The 20,123-nt window shown below is 38.1% G+C and overlaps 1 protein-coding gene across 4 annotated transcripts in view; it reads right to left on the reverse strand.

Annotated features, from left to right (window-relative positions):
* EPS8 (EGFR pathway substrate 8, signaling adaptor) overlaps positions 1-20,123 on the reverse strand; it is a 197,829-nt gene that overhangs the window by 65,164 nt on the left and 112,542 nt on the right. For all 4 annotated transcript variants that reach the window (XM_055571097.1, XM_055571107.1, XM_055571088.1 and 1 more), the window contains 2 exons: positions 10,297-10,376; positions 7,133-7,206 (listed from right to left, as the gene is read on the reverse strand). In XM_055571097.1, the coding sequence (XP_055427072.1) occupies positions 7,133-7,206; positions 10,297-10,355 (133 nt within the window). In that variant the 5' untranslated portion in view covers positions 10,356-10,376. Of the gene's footprint in view, positions 1-7,132; positions 7,207-10,296; positions 10,377-20,123 lie in introns of those variants that run through there.

Raw genomic sequence — 20,123 nt, forward strand, 5'->3', positions numbered from 1 at the left:
ACACAGGAATATACAACAGCTTCAAATACTCCTAAGGGAAAAGATCCTGTATGATTTGGTGTAAAGTAAAGGAATGGGCTTCTCTGGTGGTTCAGTGGTAAAGAATCCACCTGCCAATGCAGGAGACATGAATTTCATCCTTGGGTCAGGAAGATACCCTGGAGGAGGAAATGGCAATCCACTCCAGTATTCTTGCCTGGAGAATCCCATGGACAGAGAAGCCTAGCAGGCTACAGTCCATGGGGTCGCAAAGAGTTTGACAGGACTTAGCAGCTAAACAACAACAGCAACAAAGGTAAGGAATGCAGTCTCTGAGCGTCTCACAGTACACAAGCTGGAGTATGCGCCACTGACCCTCTGAGTCATGGACAAAGGGTTACAGGAGCCACGCCCCAACAGAAGGGAATGTCTAAGGCTTTTAACAAGCATTTCCCTTAAAAAAAGACTTTGACAGGCAGGCTAGCTGGAAAAAAAATACATAAAATTTTCAATTCCCTGATAATGGCAGCCAAATGAAATGTTACCACCGTGAGATAAGAAAAGAAAGAAACTGTAGAAGAGAGAAATTAATACATATTTCCTACTTATGTTGTCAGGGACTTTATTGATGCAGAGCCTCTCACATGCTGGCTTTAATGGATTCATTTTGATATTTGGCAAAACTAATACAGTTATGTAAAGTTTAAAAATAAAATAAAATTAAAAAAAAGAGAGAAAAATTTCTTGTATAATAATGAATAAATGACAGTTTAGGGTGATTAAAACTGCCGCACAACTTAACCATTTTCCTCGAATAAATTAAAGAATATAGCTAGAAGAAGCAAATTTATTATCATAATTGTGCAGTTCACATTCATAGGACTTATGAAAAAATATTTCTAGTGATAGCTGGGGTGCAAACTTTAAAATATATGATGAAGATTACCTCTTGTTCCTGGCAAAGTATCACTGAGATGAGATGTATGACATTATTTGGAGTTAACAGTAAAATATTAAATTTGATGCATCTGAGAACCCATGACTAAAAGTTACCGTCCTATACCCTTCCTCACTACTATGATGGGTTCACTACTTCTATTTTTTCATATACACAATATTATATGTATATGAAGCAATATTATCATCATTTCTATTTTGCAGTTGAGGGAACTGGGACCAACAGATTAAATCATTTGCTCAAAAAGGCGGCCCTTTTGGTAGAAGTGCTATGATTCAGCCACGGATCACATGGCCCCCCCAAACCCATGCACTGCCTCTCTGAGAGAGATACTGAAGCAGTCATAACGGTACATTATGGTGTCAGACTTAAAAGTGTTCTCATAAAAAAGACCAAACTGCATGAAACTCCTGACACAGGCTCTAGCCTGTGCTCGGTACATAAAAAAACTGGTCATTACCGTGAAACTCATGTTGCAGCATGCTAAATAATGCCCACACATCCCAGAGGAATCCATGTGCCACCCATGAAGGCGAGTGAATTCTTGAAAGATTTATTCAACTGGTTTAATCATCAGAGAGGATAAATCTTAAAGGCATACACTGTGACACAATAAATGACATTACAAATCTCTCCTTTACCAGCATGTTAATTACAAAAGAAGAGTTAAAACTATGCAGTTTGGGAGGCTAAACAGTCCTAAAATTAACTAAATATAGTTAGAGCTTCCACTGGAATATTCCAGTTGAATAAACTAGAGGAGGTTTGTTCAAAACCTGGACATGTTTCTATGCTGCCATTCATCCATGTAACCATTCATCCCATTCACTCACTGCATTTACTGGGAACCTGTCAGAGAAAAGGCATAATGGACATGTGTGTCTTTGTGGACAGTGTGCTGAGAGGGAAAGCTGAGTATTAGCTTCAAGGAGGAGTGAAATGTTACCTGCAACTTCAAGAAATTTAAAACCCTCTGACATCTAAGCCTAACACACTGCTGAGTCTTCTTTCTTCCTGATGATTGCCTCTTGCATTTGCCTGTTTCCATCACTCTATTTATGTCTTCTGTTTACCTATATGCTGCTCATTTTTGTCACACTACCCCAAATTAACTGTTACTTTTTTTTCTTACAGTCAAGATTTTTAAATTTATGTTATTTTGACAAATTATCTCACCTTAGAAAGGAGCCCCAGTTTGCTTTATATGTAAAAAGGGGGGAATAAAAATTTACTACTTAAAAGCTAAAGATTCAGTTCCTAGGTAGGAAGACTCAATATTGTGAAAATGACTATACTACCAAATGCAATCTATAGATTCAATATGATCCCTATCAAATTACCAATGGCATTTTTCACAGAACTAGAGCAAAATATTTCACAATTCATATGGAGACACAAAAGGTCCCGAATAGCCAAATCAGTCTTGAGAAAGAAGAACAGAACTGGAAGAATCAACCCTCCTGACTTCAGATTATACTGCAAAGCTACAGTCATCATGACAGTATGGTACTGGTACAAAAACAGAAATATAGACCAATGGTACAAGATAGAAAGTCCAGAAATAAACCCATGTACCTATGGGTACCTTATTTTTTACAAAGGAGGCAAGAATATACAATGGGGCAAAGACAGCCTCTTCAATAAATGGTGCTGGGGAAAACTGGACAGCAACATGTAAAAGAATGAAATTAGAACACCTCCTAACATCAAACACAAAGATAAACTCAAACTGGATTAAAGACCTAAATGTAAGACCAGAAACTATAAAACTCTTAGAGGAAAACATAGGCAGAATACTCGATGACATAAATCAAAGCAAGATTCTCTATGACCCACCTCCTAGAGTAACAGAAATAAAAACAAAAGTAGACAAGTGGGACCCTGATTAAACTTAAAAGCTTTTGCACAGCAAAGGAAACTACAAGCAAGACAATCCTCAGAATGGGAGAAATGAATAGAAAATGAAACAACTAATAAAGGATTAATTCCAAAATACAGAAGCAGCTCATACAAGTCAATGACAGAAAAACAGCCCAATCAAAAAGTGGGAAGAAGATCTAAACAGATATTTCTCCAAAGAAGGCATACAGATGGCTAAAAAACACATGAAAAGATGTTCAATATCGCTCCTTATTAGAAAAATACAAATCAAAACTACAATGGGATACCACCTCACACTGGTCAGAATGGCCATCACATCAGTGAGCCCAGATAAGATAAACCAAGCTCAGCCCAGGTCACCAGAGCTGTGACTCCTAGACTCGTGAGAAATAATAAATGGTTCTTGTATTATGCCAAAAAAAAAAAATCTACAAACAATAAATGCTGGAGAGGGTGTAGAGAAAAAGGAATACTCTTGCACTGTTGGTGGGAATGTAAATTGATACAGCCACTATGGAAGATATATGGAGATTTCTTAAAAACTAGGGATAAAATCACCATATGACCCAGCAATCCCACTCCTAGGCATATACCCTGAGGAAACCAAAATTCAGAGAGACCCATGTATCCCATTGTTCACTGCAACACTATCTACAATAGCTAGAACATGTAAGCAACCTAGATGTCCATCGACAGATGAATGGATAAAGAAGTTGTGGTACATACACACAATGAAATATTACTCAGCCATGAAAAGGAATGCATTTGAGACAGTTCTGATGAGGTGGATGAACCTAGAACTTATTATACAGAGTGAAGCGAGTCAGAAAGATAAATATCATATTCTAACACATACATACAGAATCCAGAAGAATGATTCAGTTCAGTTGCTCAGTCATGTCCAACTCTTTGTGACCCCATGAACTGCAGTATGCCAAGCCTCCCTGTCCATCAACCAACTCCCAGAGTCCACTCAAACCCATGTCCATTGAGTCGGTGATGCCAACCAACCATCTCATCCTCTGTCGTCCCCTTCTCCTCCTGCCCCCAATCTTTCCCAAAGGTCTTTTCAAATCAGAAAAGAATGGTACTGAAGAAGAAGAATGGTACTGAAGAACTTATTTACAGGGCAGCAATGGAGAAACAGAAATAGAGAATAGACATATGAACATGGGGAGAGGGGAGGAGAGGGTAAGAAAGAGTATGTATGGAAAGAGTAACATGGAAAACTTACATTACCATATGTAAAATAGATAGCCAAAAGGAATTTGCTGTATGGCTCAGGAAACTCAAACAGGGGTCTGTATCAACCTAAAGAGGTGGGATGGGGAGGGAGATGGGAGGGAAGATCAAAAGGGACCTATGTACACCTACGGCTGATTCATGTTGAGGTTTGACAGAAAACAATAAAATTCTGTAAAGCAATTATCCTTCAATAAAAAAAAAATAAAAAAAAAAGCTAAAGATTCAATCCTTGGAGCAATGATTTCATGAAATTGCTTGCAATACAAAATATTAACATTTGAAAGTGAGTCTTAATTTTTATTCTTTATTCCTGTCTTCAGTTAAGTTCAGTTGCTCAGTCGTGTCTGACTCATTGCAACCCCATGAACCACTCCCTGTCCATCACCAACTCCTGGAGTCTACCCAAACCCATGTCCATTGAGTCGGTGATGCCATCCAACCATCTCATCCTCTGTCGTCCCCTTTTCCTCCTTCCCTCAATCTTTCCCAACATCAGGGTGTCTTCACATGAGTCAGCTCTTCGCATCAGGTGGCCAAAGTATTGGCATTTCAGCTTCAACATCAATCCTGTGTAAAATCCAGGACTGATCTCCTTTAGGATGGACTGGTTGGATCTCCTTGCAGTCCAACGGACTCTCAAGAGTCTTCTCCAACACCACAGTTCAAAAGCATCAACTTTTCAGCACTCAGCTTTCTTTATAGTCCAACTCACATCGATACATGACTACTGGAAAAACAATAGCTTTGACTAGATGGACCTCTGTTGACAAAGTAATGTCTCTGTTTTTTAATATGCTGTCTATGTTGGTCATAACTTTCCTTCCAAGGAGTAAGCATCTTTTAATCTCATGGCTGCAGTCACCATCTGCAGTGATTTTCCTGTCTTAGCTCTCTGAAAACAGACCTTTGAATCTATAGTATTTGTGAAAAGCTTAATACTCTTTCTCCTTAACAAAAATCTTTGGGTTATTATTTATATATCTGACTTATCTACATTATTTAGGTCTCTGATTAATCTATTCCTATCCATATACATTGAATCCATCCTCACCTGCTACCAGAGTGATTCAAGACAAATAGGACCTATTATTCTCCCTTCCACCCCCACCTCCATTAAAGCACTTCATTGACCAGTCATTCCTTTTAAACAATGTCCAGATGCCAGTGCATTGTTTTTTTCTAATGTGGTCTGTGTTTGCTTTTCTGATCTTCTTTCCTGATGTACCACCTTGAACCCTCCAGTTAGTATTCAACTGTTTACTACTCACTGATGCACTATATTTATTCTACAGGTGTTAACTGAGCATAAGTTATACATTAGCCACTGAGCTAAACTTAGGGAATCCTTAAGCAAAGAAGGCAAAGGTGGCCCACATTCATGGAGCTTAGGGTCTATTTTTAAAAGGGTTAATACAACTGTTTAAGGCATCCTCTAGCCCCACAAATGCCTGGAGAATTTCAGAGTTCAACCTCTCCATGAAATTCCTCCTGCTCACCCCACTCACATAGAAGACCTGACCCCACTGCACCACCATCTGTACCTCGTTGCCATCCGAGCTTATTCAGCACTTTATAACGTCTCATGCACAGGTCCACCTCACCAAAACAGTGCCCAACCAATGACTGTCTCTTATTCATCTTTGAAATGAACCAAATGACATGTAAAGACTGTGAAGATCACAGCCAGGCACACAGAAACAAATAAGTATCTATCTTGAAATGAAAGACTGAAGGAATTATTTTTGCAAAAAAGAAAAAAAGTTTTTCCCTTTTCAGTTTCTTTAAGTCATGCTCTACAGTGCAAGTTTCATAAAGTCAAGGGACCTTATTATTGGCCCTGTTTGGGGCACATATATTACTGGCCCTGTTCTGGGCACATATTAATCACAAAATAAATATTTGTTGAATATATTCTCTAGATCTACAATTCATAATGACTAGGGCATGGTAAGAATGTCACAATATTGTACTCAAGAGAACTGAAACCAAAGCTAACCAAATTGACAAGGTCATAGGAAAATGTATATGATATAAAATCCATTTTATGGATGTGTCATTTGAGTTCTAAAGTCTAGTCACTGGATATACAGGAAGAGAAAGAATCACAAAATCTTGGAATGAGTCATTTTTACCACAGCCAAAATTCTGTAGCTCTGAATGACATAAAAAGAAAAGAATTTCAACTTGAGAAAATGCTATTGGTTCCTACAGTTGATAACAACGATAGCAAATATATACAGCGTTTTCTGCTTGCCAGGCACTGTACTAAGCATTTCACATGTAGTAGCTCATTAAATTCTTATATCAAGCCTATGAGATAGTCCCATTATACAGATAAGCAAAATGAGGGACACATAGGTAAAGTAATTTGTTCAGGATCACTCATCTAATAAATGGTAGAACTGGATTTCAACCAGGATGGCTGGCTCCAGAGTCTGCTCTTCACCCCAGTACTAGTCTCATTCTCTATGGGTATACAGTAACAAAAGGCCACACAGATCCCATAAAAGCAAATGTCTTCCTAAACACATGTGATATGTTTCAGGAGTCCTCAACTTCTTTGTAGTATTGAATTCTGTTTTATATTTGAAGTTAAAAAAAAAAACAAACAGTATTTATAGCTGGGAGAACAGAAGGAAGACAATGGAAGTTTGAGAAAGATCACTAAGAAATTACATAAGGGCTATTGGTTAAACTGTAATGCTACCCCAAAAGTTCAAGAGCTGTAAGGAAGAAGTCCCGCTGTCAGCCCATGATCAACAGAATCAGTCATGAAGATCAACAAACACATCACGTATCATTAGATGGGGAAATCTACCTAAGGTACTTAGGTCTCCATAGAAAGCACTGAATACATTTCATCTGTAGTTCTAAATTGTATGACAGCCCGTAGAGATTGTGGCTTTGGTAGATTCCACAAAAATTATTTTTAGAATAATCCTTATGCATTTATCTCTACTTCATTCCCAATAATATAACCAAGTCATAGGTTCAAACTGTGGCTTTGAACATGTCATTTGCAAAAGTAGTCAGAAATGTATTTATACCCCATTAAATATACGAACATACCATAGAGAGCCTTTGCACTTGTTCGTGAACTGTGATCTCTGTCCATGGAAAAGGTGGCTGATGATCCGTAGCCACTGTAATAAAAAAATATAAAAAGGTAAGTGTGATGAGTTAAAGTCCAAATGAAGCAATAAAAAGTCAAAACTACAAATGCAAATTCCAGTGTACCACAATCACCATGTGTTTTTAGAAAAGTATATAGAGTTTATACAGCTGGTTCTGTCCAGAAATAGACTATTGGATCCTGATCCAATATAGATTCTCTCAAATGCCAAGTCAGAACCACAGCCAAGGGACTTCCCCTGGTGCTCCAGTGGTTAAGACTTGGTGTTCAAAATGCAGAGGGTACAGGTTTGATCCCTGGTAGAGGAGCTAAGATCCCACATACCTTGTGAACAACAAAAAAAGACCAAAACATAAAAACAGAAGCAGTATTGTAACAAATTCAATACAGACTCAAAAACAAACAAACAAACAAACAGCCATGGAGATTCAATAAGGTTGAAGCTAGCTTAGAAAAATTTAAGTTTACCATACTAAATTGAGTTTTGAGTGATCCAATTCTAAAAAGTTCTCAGTCATTTAAACTATAGCAAAATAGACACTATTGTTTTCACAAATGCTTAAAGAGAAGTTAACAAAAGTAACACTTTATCATTAAATCTGACTAGCTATACCCTACTTCCAATTTACTGTTATGTGAAGTAAACATTATTTAAATTTTTAAAATTTACTCAGTAAACATTTATTAAGCCCTAAAATCTAGAAACTCAATATTCAGAAAACTAAGATCATGGCATCTTGTCCCATCACTTCATGGCAAATAGACGGGGAAACAGTGACAGACTTTATTTTTTTCAGGCTCCAAAATCACTGCAGATGGTGACTGCAGCCATGAATTAAAAGATGCTTGCTCCTTGGAAGGAAAGTTATGACCAACCTAGACAGCATATTAAAAAGCAGAGACATCACTTTAACAACAAAGGTCCATCTAGTCAAAGCTACGGTTTTTCCAGTAGTCATGTATGGATATGAGAGTTGGAATGTAAAGAAAGCTGAGCACTGAAGAACTGATGCTTCTGAACTGTGGTGTTGAAGAAGACTCTTGAGAGTCCCTTGGACTGCAAGGAGATCCAACCAGTCAATCCTAAAGGAAATCCGTCCTGAATATTTATTGGAAGGACTGATGTTGAAGCTGAAATTCCAATACTTTTGCTACCTCATGTGAAGAACTGACTCATCTGAAAAGACCCTGATGTTGGGAAAGATGGAGGGCAAGAGGAGAAGGGGATGACAGAGGATGAGATGGTTGGATGGCATGACCAGCTCAATGGACATGAGTTTGAGTAAACTCCGGGAGTTGGTGATGGACAGGGAGGCCTGGCATGTTGCAGTCCATGGGTTGCAAAGAGTCAGACACAACTGAGCAACTGAACTGAACTGAAAATCTAGAAAAATGAGGAGTAAGGTGGGTAGCTTCCCTGATGGCTCAGTGGTAAAGAATCTGCCTGCCAATGCAGAAGACAAAGGTTCGATCCCTGTGTTGGGAAGATCCTTAGGAGAAGGAAATAGTAACCCACTCTAACATTCTTGCCTGGAGAATCTCATGGACAGAAGATCCTGGTGGGCTGCAGTCCATGGGGTCACAAAAGAGTCAGACAGGACTTAGCAACTAAACAACAACAAACGTGGGGGTAGGGAGTGTATTGTTAATACAACAAGTAAAATGGTTACTATAGAATGTGATATCTGGGTAAAACTAATAGATAAAACATCAAAAAAAGACTAAGTTTCTATAAGTATGCTCAAGAAGACTTGACTGGCATTTAAGCAGAATCTAAAAGAATGGAAGGCAGCTCCAGAAGCAGGTGAGAATTAAGTGAGGAAAAAAGCATGTAGATCTTGCTCAAGAACCAGCATGGCTGCTGAAGGAATAAGCATCTAATGGGATGTACAGAGATGAATGGCTCAAGAAGCAAGGAAGGCAAATAGAGAGCTTAAGAATTAAATTTCTCTTCTCTTTATAGAGGGAAGTAACATGATCCAAACTACTTTTTAAGAAAGATAATCCAGGAATTAATGGCAAGGTAACCAGATGGAAAGACTGAAGGCAAAAGGAGGAGTGTGGCAGAGGATGAGATGGTTGGATAGCATCACTGATACAATGGATATGGATTTGAGCAAACTCTGGGAGATTGTGAAGGACAGGGAGGCCTGGTGTGCTGCAGTCCATGGGGTCACCAAGAGTCAGACATGACTTAGCAACTGAACAAAACCAGATGGAAAGGGGCTGTAAAAATTCACGCAGGAGATAAAGCCCACAAATAAAGTTAGAAGAGAAGGAATAGTTTGGGATAGAAATAAGAATTCCTTAATAGAAGAAATTATAATAAATTCATGATTAAATGGATATTTATTATAAGAAAAAGGAAAAAATAAAGCTGTGGTAAAACTTTCTGACTTGAATAAACTGATGGACAAGATAAAGATGACACCTGACATACTCCCCTGGTGTCTCTTACTGACCAGCACTAAAGGTATTGGCAATCATCTTTGTAAAAAAAAAAAAGGTGAAGCAATGTGAACAGGCTAGACCTGAAAAATGTGAATAACCGAGCTATGAAAGACAGTGAACTCTAAATCAGAATGACCAATATAAAATAACAACAATATTAACCACAATATAAAAGGCAATGGCCACTTAAGTCAGTGTACCGATTTCAAATTATATCTAAAGCCACAGGAACTGGCCTTTTTTTTATTTTACACAATGGAAAATATCTTGAGAGACTGGACTAGATGACATTTAACTTTCCTCAAGTGCAAATATTTTACAAATAACAAAAATTGAATGCTCCAGAGAAAGTAAAAGCTATGAAATAAAGTACATATTCAACTATGGAAAGCATTAATACATAAAATACCAGAACAAAACGTGTTCAATTAGATCATTGTCATTGGGGTTGATTGCTTAGCCATCTTTTTTCTTATGAGACACAGTAAACTTTTAACATTAACATATCTTAGTGTTACAAAGAAATTATTTATTGAGGAATGAACTACATAAATAAGTGAAACAGATTTTTGCTTAAAATATAAAACAATTAAAACCACCAAAACAAATTAAAATAGGCAAGAAATTAAATATAAAATTTCCAACTTACTTCATTTGAGATGGATTCATTCCAAAACCACTGGGATGACTGGAAATATGACCATTCATCGTGATTTTAATGCTTGTGTTCTGAAAAGAGAAAGGTTCATGGATTGAAGGCAGTAAAAAGGTTGAGACATCTCAGCTTTAAAGTTACTCATTCAACAAAATACGTGTCACTTCCAGGATGACGCTAGAAATATAAATATCTCCACCCTTTGAGAGCTCAGGCTCCAGAATTACATATGGACATACAAACAAAGATTAAATTGCCATTTAAAAACTTTTTTTCCTAATATTTATTTACTTATTTAGCTGCCCCGGGTCTTAGTTGCACCATGTGGGATCTTTGGTTGCAGCACATGGGATCTAGTTCCCTGATCAGGGATCAAACCCCAGGTGAGTAAAAGAAAAATTGTAAATATAGTTCTGAACCCTCAAACTAGATAAACATAATTCTATGTTTTACTCAATTTTATGAAATGTTATTTTAATATTTCATTATGAAAGTAATATAAACTCATCAAATTAAAAAAACTTGAAAAATACAGAAAAGCACAAAATACAAAATAGACTGAGGGGAAAAGTATCACCCAACCCCATCATTTAAAGATAACCATTTAACAGTCCTGTCAGTTTCTTCCAGTCTTTTTTTTCCTATATCTAGCTTTTCTTTCTTCCTTCCTTCCATTTTCTTTATTCCTTCTTTCAAAGCATATCTGACTACATCCTATCCATACACTTGGATATACCTTTTCTCAAGAAGGTATTCATTTATACATTCCTTTTACTCTTCAGAAGAAAAGCAACTTTTTAAATTAATACCAGATACTTCTCTTCAGAAACCATTTTTAATCTTTTTCATAAACTGAACAAATTTCCTTCAAATAAGATGAGTGCAAATAAGTAAAACTTCCTTATTGCCATATCCAATGGCCTTTTCTTTTTCTCCTAGACAGCATTCCTACACCTGAGTTATTTCTATTCACCCCTAAATACTTGGCCCTTCCTGGTTTCTGTGGCACTAAACTATTTTGGCTCTTGTCTTACATGCCTGACTTTTGTCTGCGTTACATTACCATGTTGCTTCAATAACTGAGAGGAAGGTGGGACGTATCCCAGCTTTATTATGAGACAAAGACAAAGAGAATAGAAACATTAACAACTACTGTGTGAGTTACATGTCAGGTACTATGATGAATACTGGGACTCCTAACGACATCAAAAGAGACATAGTCCTAGTTTTGGGCCAATAGTCTAATAGGAAAAACATACATGTAGTAAGAAAATATAATATTTTAAATTGTTGTTACTATTACAAAGGGAAAATTCAAGGCCAAATTGGGGGGGGGGGATATGATTTATGGGAACTTAAACAGGGAGGGCACAGAAAGTCTATAATAATATTCAAGGCCTAGTAACTTCAAATTAACTCTTTCCCATTCTTCAGATCTCAGTTCAATCACCATGTCCTTGGGGAAGCATTTACTGACTTCTGTGAATAGATAAAAGCCCACTATCAGATACACTCAACACTATACACAATTTTTCAAAGTATTTACCACAGTTGTAATTTCTCATTTGTTTAAATTAATTCCTGATTCTTCATTAGACTTTAAGCTCCATGAGGGCAGAGACTTATCTGATGACTGCTGTTTCTTAAGCATTAAGAATGGTACCAGGAACAGGCTGGGTGTTCATTAGATATTAATTCAAAGAAAGAAGGATGGACTGGAAGTCTACATCCTACTCTTCAAAGAGTCTACTGTATTCTTATGGAGACAAAACCAATCCATATGAAACACACAGTAAATAGGTCCCCAAGGTATAAGGCTCTATGTTAAATCTATTAGAGGTTCTGAGATAGGAAAAGCAAGGCAAACGCCATAATTTTTGGAAGGGTTGGAACTTGACCTAATTCTTAAAGAATGGATAAGATTTATAAAGGTCCTGAAAACACTCAAGTTTAATTCAACATTTTCTGAGAGTCTTGTCCATATTTATTCACAGCTTAGAAGCAAATTTCTAAATTAAGGAACAAAGAAATATTGACCTTTAACCTAGGTAAATAGTGCACCCATAAAATTACATTTATACTATATTACTGTTTCTGTTTTTATTATTGTTGTTGATTTTCCTTTGATTTATACTTATACACAATCAGTGCACAGAGGTAAACCAGTTCTCTAGAGAAAAACAGAACCCTGATTTGTAATACTTCCTGATTTGTATTGTATATATATTGCCACTACGGCTCATTCCAAGCTAGCAATGGTTTAACAGCAGCTTACAAAATCCTGAATATTTCACAGTTGGTTCTCATAAGCCTATAGGATCAAGAGACAGCATACCACTGTTACATTCTAGAAACTGGGCCAGGACAGAGGCCTGAGATAACATTATGGTGTCTCTGTGTGGTGTGTGTGTGTTCAGTCACTCAGTAGTGTCCAATTCTTAGTGACCCTATGGACTGTAGCCCACCAGGCTCCTCTGCCCATGGGATTTCCCAGGCAATAAAACTGGAGCAGATTGCAATTTCCTCCTCCAGAGGATCTTCTGGACCCAGGGATCAAACCTGCGTCTCCTGCATCTCCTTCACTGTAGGTGGATTCTTTACTGCTGAGCCACCAGGGAGCTAAAGGTTAGGACAGAGGCTTTCACAAAAGCCTAGAACTTTAACACCATTTCTGGCACTAACTAGCCTAAGCAAGTCAATTAAGCCTCTTTCTCTATTTTTTCATCAGTAAAATAGAGGTAATTTGGTCTCTCTAGCTCACAGGGCTCAGAGAAGGCAATGGCACCCCACTCCAGTACTCTTGCTGGAAAATCCCATGGACAGAGGAGCCTGGTAGGCTGTAGTCCATGGGGTCGCTAGGAGTCGGACACGACTAAGCGACTTCACTTTCACTTTTCACTTTCATGCGTTGGAGAAGGAAATGGCAACCCACTCCAGTGTTCTTGCCTGGAGAATCCCAGGGACAGGGAAGCCTGGTGGGCTGCCGTCTATGGGGTCGCACAGAGTCGTACACGACTGAAGTGACTTAGCAGTAGCAGTAGCAGCAGAAGCTCACAGGGCTAACAAAAGATCAAATGAGATAGATGTACAAGTTTCTCCTAAAGGTAAAAAAAAAAAAAAAAAAATACTCTTTTAAAACAAGCCGGTTCATTTAATATACAAATTAAACCCCCAGGGTTTATAGTGATTTTGATCTAGTTTGCATTTTAAAACCACAGCAGGTGGTTTTAGTGAAAAGCGATAGCCACAGCTCATCTTTTTCATGTTTAATTCTTCATGACAGTCAAATAAATGCGTGGTTTGTGTTTTGTTTTAAAATAGTGATTTGTCAGAATGAGACACTTGAAAAAGGAATAGAAAATGTTGATTTGCTAAACTGAATTTTAAATATAGAAACTTTCCTCTTTAGCAACCATAGTGTCATTTGTCACAGATGCTCATGTAGCATTGTGGAGGCTTTTAGATATTTAAACAAAGCAATACAGGGCACTCTTTGCAAAGGAAACAATTACAAATGTTTGTTTTCCTTTAGGCTTTTGAAAGATATATCCTATTTATACTTATATGGACCATATATATGCTGAGTCCGCAGTTGCTTCAGTTATGTCCGACTCTTTGCAACCCCAGGGACTATAGCCCACCAGGCTCCTCTGCCCATGGAATTCTCCAGACAAGAATACTGGAATGGGAAGCCATGTCCTCCTCCAGGGAATCTTCCTGACCCAGGGACTGAACCTGCATTTCCTGCATTGAAGGCAGACTCTTTACCGCTGAGCCACTGGGGAAATATATATATACACATATATGCATACAAATATATATATATATATATACACACACAACACATATATAAACCATATGTAGATATGTATCTCTACATAAGTCAAGTGGGCTTTATGAAGCACTGCTGTTAATAAAGCCAGTGGATGTGATGAGATTCCAGCAGAACTATTCAAATCCCTAAAGGATGATGCCATCAAGGTTTTGCATTCATTATGTCAGCAAATCTGGAAGACCCAGCAGTGGCCACAGGACTGGAAAAGGTCTATCCTCATCCCAATTCCCAAAAAGAGTAGTACCAAAAAATATGCTAACCATTGGACAAATGCACTCATCTCCCATGTTAGTAAGGTCATGCTTAAAATCTTGCATGCTAGGCTTCAGGCTTCAGTATTATGCGAACCAGGAACTTCCAAATGTCTAAGCTGGGTTTAGAAAAGGTAGAGGAACTAGAGATCAAATTGCCAACATTCACTGGATTATAGAGAAAGCAAAGGAATTTCAGAAAAACATCAATCTCTGTTTCATCAGCTACACTCAAGCCTTTGACTATGTGGATCATGACAAAGTGTGGAAAGCTCTTAAGAGAGATGGGAATACTAGCCCATCTTACTGTCTCCTGAGAAACCTGTATGCAGATCAGAAAGCAAAAGTTAGAACCCTGTATGGAACAACAGACTGGTTTAAGATTGAGAAGGCATTATGACGGGGCTGTCTGCTGTCACCCTGTTTGTTTAATCTATACGCTGAGAACATCATGAGAAATGCCAGGCTGGTCTTCTATGAAGACCTACAAGACCTTCTAGAACTAACACCCAAAAAAGACATCCTTTTCATTATATAGGACTGGAATGCAAAAATAGGAAGTCAAGAAATACCTGGAGTAATGGACAAACTTGGCCTTGGAGTACAAAATGAAGCAGAGAAAAGGCTAACAGAATTTTGCCAAGAGAACACACTGGTTATAGCAAACACCCTCTTCCAACAACACAAAAGAAGACTCTACACATGGACATCACCAGATGGTCAATACTGAAATCAGATATATTCTTTGCAGCCAAAGATGAAGTAGCTCTATACAATCAGCAAAAAAAAAAAAAAACAAAAAACAAAAAACAAACCAGGTGTTGACTGTGGCTCAGATCATGAACTCCTTATTGCCAAATTCACACTGAAATTGAAGAAAGTAGGGAAAACCACTAGACCATTCAGATATGACCTAAATCAAACTCCTTGGGATTATACAGCGGAAGTGACAAATATATTCAAGGGATTAGAGCTGATAGACAGACTGCCTGAAAAACTATGGACGGAGGTTCACGATATTGTACAGGAGGCAGTGATCAAGACCATCCCCAAGAAAATGAAATGCAAAAAGGAAAAATGGTTGTCTGAGGAGGCCTTACAAATAGCTGAGAAAAGAAGAGATGCTAAAGGCAAAGGAGAAAAGGAGAGATATACACATTTGAATGCAGAGTTCCCAAAGAATAGCAAGGAGAGATAAGAAAGCTTTCCTCAATGATCAATGCCAAGAAATAGCGGGAAATAATAGAATGAGAAAGACTAGAGATCTCTTCAAGAAAATCAGAGATACCAAAGGAAAATTTCATGCAAAGACGGGCACAATAAAGGACAGAAATGCAAGATTTTAAGCATGACCTTACTAACATGGGAGATGAGTGCATTTGTCCAATGGTTAGCATATTTTTTGGTACTACTCTTTTTGGGAATTGGGATGGGGATAGACCTTTTCCAGTCCTGTGGACAGAAATGTTAGGTCCGCCTAACAGAAGCAGAAGATATTAAGAAGAGGTGACAAGAATACACAGAAGAACTATACAAGAAAGATTTTCATGACCCAGATAACCACAATGGTGTGATCACTCACCTACAGCCAGACATCCCAGAATGTAAACTCAAGTAGGCCTTAGGAAGCATTACTATGAACAGATCTAGAGGAGATGATGGAATTCCACTAGAGCTATTTCAAATCCTAAAAGATGATGCTGTGAAAGTGCTGCACTCAATGTGCCAGCAAATTTGTAAAACTCAGCAGTGGCCACAGGACTGGAAAAGGTCAGTTTTCTTTCCAATCCCAAAGAAAGGCAATGCCAAAGAATGTTCAAACTACCACACAACTGCACTCATCTCTCATGCTAGCAAAGTAATGCTCAAAATTCTCCAAGCCAAGTTTCAACAGTACGTGAAATGTGAACTTCCAGATGTTCAAGCTGGATTTAGAAAAGGTAGAAGAACCAGAAATCAAATTGCCAACATCCACTGGATCATAGAAAAAGGAAAGTTCCAGAAAAACATCTATTTCTGCTTTATTGACTATGCCAAAGCCTTTGACTGTGTGGATCACAACAAACTGGAAAATTCTTCAAGAGATGGGAATACCAGACCACCTGACCTGCCTCCTCAGAAATCTGTATGCAGGTTAAGAAGCAACAGTCAGAATTGGACATGGAACAACAGACTGGTTCCAAATTGGGAAAGGAATACGTCAAGGCTTTATATTGTCACCCTGCTTATTTAACTTCCATTCAGAATACACCGTGTGAGATGCTGGGCTAGATGAAGCACAAGGTGGAATCAAGATTGTCGGGAGAAATATCAATAACCTCAGATATGCAGATGATATCACCCTTATGGAAGAAAGCAAAGAAGAACTAAAAAGCTTCTTGATGAAAGTGAAAGAGGAGAGTGAAAAAGTTGGTTTAAAACTCAACATTCAGAAAACTAAGATCAAGGCATCCTGTTCCATCACATCATGGCAAATAGATGGGGAAACAATGGAAACAGTGACAGACTTTAATTTTCGGGGACTCCAGAATCACTGCAGACGTTGACTGCAGCCATGAAATTAAAAGATGCTTGCTCCTTGGGAGAAAAGCTATGACCAACCTAGACAGTATATTAAAAAGCAGAGACATTACTTTGCCAACAATGATCCATCTAGTCAAAGCTATGGTTTTTCCAGTAGTCATGTATGGATGTGAGAGTTGGACTGTGAAGAAGGCTGAGCACTGAAGAATTGATACTTTTGAACAGTGGTGTTGGAGAAGACTCTTGAGAGTCCCTTGGACAGCAAGGAGATCCAACCAGTCAATTCTTAAGGAAATCAGTCCTGAGTACTCATTGGAAGGACTGATGTTGAAGCTGAACTCCAATACTTTGCTACCTGATGGGATGAACTGACTCATTTGAAAAGACCCTGATGCTGGGAAAGACTGAAGGCAGGAGGAGAAGGGGATGACAGAGGATGAGATGGCTGGATGGCATCACCGACTCGATGGACATGAGTTTGGGTGAACTCCGGGAGTTGATGATGGACAGGGAGGCCTGGCGTGCTGCACAAAGAGTCGCACATGACTGAGTGACTGAACTTAACTGAACTGAAAGCAACTATAGTCCCATAAAATTTTTGAAAAAATAAAATAGTTCCCAAATCCATGGATCTGGGACTCAGATCTCCGAAGAGAGCAGGTCAGGCAGTTGGAACTGGAATTCCTGAACAGGAACATGGAAGTTGCTACTGGGAATATGGGGAAGAGAGAGTGGTTGGATCAGATCTTGAACAATTTCTGAGCAAGGTTTCCATGAAATTTCACAAGTGGTATGAGGAATTTAAAGTGAAATCTGTATAGTATATATTTATTTTTGTATGAGTTTTCCTTTTTACATGTACCCTCCCTATACAGGCTTGATAAAACCTTTCATCAAAATGTGTACCTTACACATTATATTATCTCTATGACTAATAGTGGACTTACAGTCTTATATACTGGTTGCTACAATAAACTGACTTCCTGTTTTGTTTTGTTTGTGTTTCCATCACTCTGCTGCTAAGTCGCTTCAGTCGTGTCCAACTCTGTGCGACTCCATAGACAGCAGCCCACTAGGCTCCCCCGTCCCTGGGATTCTCCAGGCAAGAACACTGGAGTGGGTTGCCATTTCCTTCTCCAGTGCATGAAAGTGAAAAGTGAAAGTGAGGTCACTCAGTCGTCCCCGACTCTTAGTGACCCCATGGACTGCAGCCTACCAGGCTCCTCTGTCCATGGGATTTTCCAGGCAAGAGTACTGGAGTGGGGTGCCATTCCATCACTCTAGGAGACAGATTTAAAAATATATTGCTGATATTTATGTCAAAGAGTGTTCTACTTATGTTTTCCTCCAGGAGTTTTATAGTGCCTCATTTTACATTTAGGTTGTTAACTAATTTTGAGTTTACTGTTGTGTATGGTATCAGAGAATGTTTCAATTTCATTCTTTTACATGTAGCTGTCCAGTTTTCCCAGCACCACTTATTGAAGAGACTGTCTTTTCTCCATTGTATATTCTTGCCTCCTTTGTTGTAGACGAATTCATATTAGATGCATGGGTTTATTTCTGGGTTTTCTAACCTATCGTTCTATTGATTCATATGTCTGTTTTTGTGCCAGTACCATATGGTTTGGATGACTGTAACTTTGTACTATAGTCTTAAGTAAGTTACCCTGATTCTTCCAATTCATCTTTCTCAAGATTGCTTTGGCTATTTGAGGTCTTCTGTATTTCCACACAAATTAAAAAATTTTTTGTTCTAGTTCTGTGAAAAAGGCCACAACAAATTGACTTTTAAAGGGGCATATACTTTATCAGTGGAAATTTTTCACTCAAAAGTACCCTGTGATGTAATTAATCAGCTAAAGTAGATTCTGGTGCCTCCTCACCACCTGCCACCCTTTTAAAGAGACTTATTTAGTCCACTGAATACACTTGAAGTCTTATTAAAACTGCAGCATTTTATTAAAACTACAGTATTTTGAAATAAAATTTTAAATTTCTGAATCATATTAGGTTTACAGAAAAATTATGAAGATAGCACAGAAAATTCTTGAATTCTCCATTCCCTTGTTAACATCTTATATTAATATGGTATATTTGTCACAATGAATCAGTATCAACATTTTATTATTAGCTAAAGTCAATACTTTATTCAGAGTTCCTTCATCTTTTTACCTTTTTTTTTTTTTTTCTTTTCTGGAATCCTATCCACAATACCACATTACATTTAGTCCCCATGTCTCATTAAGCTCCTCTAGAGTGTGAACATTTCTCAAAGTCTCCATGCTTTTGATGACTGAAGGGGCTGGAATAATAGATTATCACAAATCAGGTAACTTAAAACAACATAACTTTATTCTCTCATAGTTCTGGAGGTGAGAAGTCCAAAATCAAGGTGTCAACAGAGCTAAGTTCTCTGTGAAAGTTATAGGGAAGAATTCTTCCTTGCTCCTCTAGCTTCTGACGGTTGCTGCTAACCTTTGGTTTTCCGTGGCTTGTAGATGCATCACTTCAGTCTCTGTCTCTGCCTCTATATGACCTCTGCTTGCTGTGTCTCTGAGTCCAAATTCCCTTCTTTTCAGAGGGACACCAGTCAGTGGATTAGTGTTCACCCCAATCCAGTATGACCTCGTGGTAACTTGGTTCATCAACAAAGACCCTATCTGAATGAGGGGTTCACAACCAAACTAAATTGGTTCAGCTACTATGGAGAACAGTAAGGAGATCTCTTAAAAAACTAAAAACAGAGCTACCACATGATCCAGTGATCCCAATCCTGGGAATATATCCACAGAAAACCATAATGTGAAAACATCCATAGACCCCAGTGTTCGCTTCAGCACTATTTACAGTAGCTAAGACATGGAAGCAGCCTAAACGTCCATCAATAGATGAACAGATCAATAAGATGTAGTGTATAAAAAAAATATGTATATGTAGAATATTACTCTGCCATAAAAAGAGTTAAATAATGCCATTTGCAGCAACATGGACGGACCTAGAGATTATCACACTAGAAGTAAGCCAGACAAAGACAAATATCATATGACATTGCTTATATGTGGAATCTAAAACAAGTGATACAGATGAATTTATAAAACAAAACAGACCCACAGACATAATAAATTTATGTTTACTCAAGGGGAGAGGGGAGAGGGATAAATTAGGAGTTTGGGATTAACATAAACACACTATGCATGCATGCTCAGTCA

This window comes from Bubalus kerabau, chromosome 1, assembly GCF_029407905.1.
Source record: "Bubalus kerabau isolate K-KA32 ecotype Philippines breed swamp buffalo chromosome 1, PCC_UOA_SB_1v2, whole genome shotgun sequence".
NCBI classification, from domain to species: Eukaryota; Metazoa; Chordata; class Mammalia; order Artiodactyla; family Bovidae; genus Bubalus; species Bubalus kerabau.